This window comes from Aphanomyces astaci, assembly GCF_000520075.1.
Source record: "Aphanomyces astaci strain APO3 unplaced genomic scaffold supercont1.77, whole genome shotgun sequence".
Classification (NCBI taxonomy): Eukaryota; Oomycota; class Saprolegniomycetes; order Saprolegniales; family Verrucalvaceae; genus Aphanomyces; species Aphanomyces astaci.
Genome location: NW_009798340.1, coordinates 193,951 through 197,086, shown reverse-complemented (window position 1 = coordinate 197,086; position 3,136 = coordinate 193,951). Strand labels below are relative to the sequence as shown.

The following is a 3,136-nucleotide window of genomic DNA, read 5'->3' as shown; positions in this document are numbered from 1 at the left end:
TTGGTCGACAGAAAAGAGGAGGCTGGGAGATGAACAATCTTGCCGAGCTTGTTGAGTGGGGTCAAGCGCATCGGTGGTCCGAGGCATTTTTTGACCGTGGTGAAGGATTCACGTACGACGAGTTCATGGAGCAGGATGAAGAGTATCGGTGTGTACTATTTTACATAAATATACTATGTGTTGTATCGTTCACATACAGTATGTAGCCGCAGGGTGATTGTACTGGACGTCTTTGAAGGGACGTATGCCGATCAAGGCGACGACAAACCCTACGTTGGACTATTGTTGTCCTCGCGGCAGAACATGTGGAATATTTCATGGGCCCACGAATGTCAAGGGTCGTCGTTGGCTATATCAACTGACGGAATGTACAAACTGCATTTTGGTAATACACAGCACGTTAGTAATTGCTAGCCACATTCAAGATTCTACTATTCCTATCCTTTAGGTGGGTGGACTTTGATTGACTTGGGCGCTGTGTACACTAAGTCCTTCAGTGGCCTTAGATGTGTAGTTGCTTGACCACATTCATTGTAATTGATATAAACATATATGCATTTCTTGTCAGCGCCTACGGGCGTCGAAACGTGAGGGAATAGGGGCAGTTAGTGGGGGAGACATTTCTACCATGACCAGCAGTAGCACAAGTCGACAAACCAGTACAATTGCACAACTATTGGCCGACATAAAACAGGTCATGTCTATAGTGATGAAGAACATGGTTCGTGTAGCACGCCCATGGGGAGGAGACAAATGTTTTTGCACAGAAGAATTAGGGAATCACAGGTAAATTTTAGGGATATTTCATGATACACTGGTTTTACCGCGAAGTTTTCGCACATGTATAGGACCACGTTCTGGGTCAGAATAACATGTGAAAGGAAAGAAACCTATGGCGGGCATTCGCCCTGTCAGCTGTCAAACGTCTCACGGAGAACAAGTGACTTGTGGTGATATCTACCATGATTATGCATCTATCACGTGTTATGTATTGACTGGCTACGAGCGAACTTCTTCACATCATTGTGTCTGGCAGTTCATTGTGCTTTTTACCTCCGACTAGGCAAGTGTTCGCTCTAATCCCTTCGGGGGGGTCTGTTGCAAGCCGTGTACTTCACCATCCTAAGCACTGGTTCTCTGGGCCATTAGAGCCATTCGGAGTAACGACCACAGCAATGGGTTAACGGTGCTCTTGTGCAAGGAATTCCGAGATTACTCTCAGACGCGACACCCGGGCCTTAACATTATTGCTTCATTGAGTGAATAGCACAATTAAACACTGTTATAACTGTTATAAAAAATGACTTGCGTTCAACACACATCGCATAACAGCATTAACACACATCGCACGACAGCATTACTGTAACATCAGCACACACAACCGTAACAGCTGTATTATTACAAATTCCAGTGCAGTGTTATTTGCGCTATAATACTGTGTTTGAATGACACCATTAAATGATATAATACTTGCCATTGATTGGCTCATGAGTTAACCCAATGACCAAATGTGAATTTGCCTTTTGCCAATAATATCACATTACTTGTTACGGATTGGCTTATGAGGTAATCAAATCATTGGACAAGTATTCTCGACAAATTTATGATAGGCTGACGATTTTAATAGGCCAGCTAAATTTTGCTATTCATTCGCATTTCTTGTTACTGGTTGGTTGTAAAAAAGATGATATAAGAGGCCATTGGCCTACTCAAAATTGCGATTTACTGATAGGCTTGTATAAAAAACGAATCTAAAGATGCTTAAGATCAACTAACCTAACATCAAACCTGCCATCCTGGTCAGCTTGACCTACTTATCTTGTTGCTAAGTGGCTGAAATGGGCATTAGCATCAAAACGTCATTGGGCAATTTGACGTAGCTTGCTGCTCATTGGTTTAATGTCAAGTTCTTGAATTCGTAACGAAACGAGGATTACAACTTGACGCTCCTACGCCAAAATAGAACACGTTTCGCCTACAGGTCCATCGACATGGATGGGAGAGCGTTCGTTAACCTCGCCACGCTATCCGAGCAAGAGCTTGGGGCCTTTCTTGATACGCTGCCCTCGCATCGTGTTCCGACTAGTAACCGTACAGGCTGCACTGTCAACCATGGCGACCCATTTCTCCTTGCCTGCTTTAACCCGCATGACATGCAAATCAAGTATACGCGCTGTGTGTCCGCTAGATGTCATCGCCCAGACCCCATCAACGGCGAATTGGCCGTGCCACGATGCAATGCTTCGTACAGGATTAGAGTGTGCTCGGTGTCTGCGACAGCCACTGTGGACATATGTGGTGTCCACGCAATGCCACCTGAACTACAGGGACATGCGTCACCTCGTCCAACGAAGGCACGAACTCTCTGTATTGCAGTAATAGATCTAATGTTTAAGTAGGTAACACCTGACATGAAGGATCATTTGCGCGAATGGATTACAGAGCAGCCTGCTCTGAAGGCAAAGCACCTGTTCACGAAGTTAGAGGCTGCTCACGCCCGGGGTGAATTTGGCGATGTGCCTCTACCTAGCCTGGCGCAAGTCCAGGAAGTCGTGAAGTATATCACGAAGAAGTTCATGATCCACGCGAGCACTGTAGCGGCTGTCCAAGCTGTAATTGTGCAGCACGGAATGCCGGACCATGCGGATGATGCGAACGCCCACGAACCATTTGTTTTTGGTGTCGCAACTGACAACGGTGTACCTACAGTTGGAGATGGAGGTGTAGATTCATTTCGCGTCGGTGGGTCTGATTCTGTACTAGTACTTCATTACGTAATTTGCGTGTAGGCGTTACAACGTTCGACCTACTTCATCAGTATCGCGCGGCATGCCTGGGCAATCCAGATGTTCGAATTCTGTGCCATGTGGACACGACGTTCAAAACCAACAAGTCGGGGTATCCATTGTTTGTGTTCGGATACTCCGATTTCGCTGGCCATTTTCACGTGCTCTGTGTGTGCATCACATCACAGAGAACCAATCAAGACTTTGCCTGGTTGTTGAATTCCCTGGGTAACTTGTTTCGTACACACATGGCGTACGATTGGCAGCCTCAGCTCCTGATGGGAGATGCTGACCGTGCTCAGTACCGTGAGATGATTAATGCACTGCGTCCCATCCTACCAGGTGTTCAA

General features: G+C 46.1%; 1 protein-coding gene across 1 annotated transcript; it reads left to right on the top strand.

Moving 5' to 3' along the window:
- Nucleotides 1-2,411: 2,411 nt before the first annotated feature.
- Nucleotides 2,412-3,065, top strand: H257_15944 (hypothetical protein; the record flags this gene model as incomplete). The annotated part of the gene is made up of 3 exons (XM_009844239.1): nucleotides 2,412-2,697; nucleotides 2,790-2,898; nucleotides 3,053-3,065. The coding sequence occupies 3 exons, from the start codon at nucleotides 2,412-2,414 to the stop codon at nucleotides 3,063-3,065; spliced, it is 408 nt and encodes a 135-aa protein (XP_009842541.1).
- Between the last annotated feature and the right edge of the window lie 71 nt (nucleotides 3,066-3,136).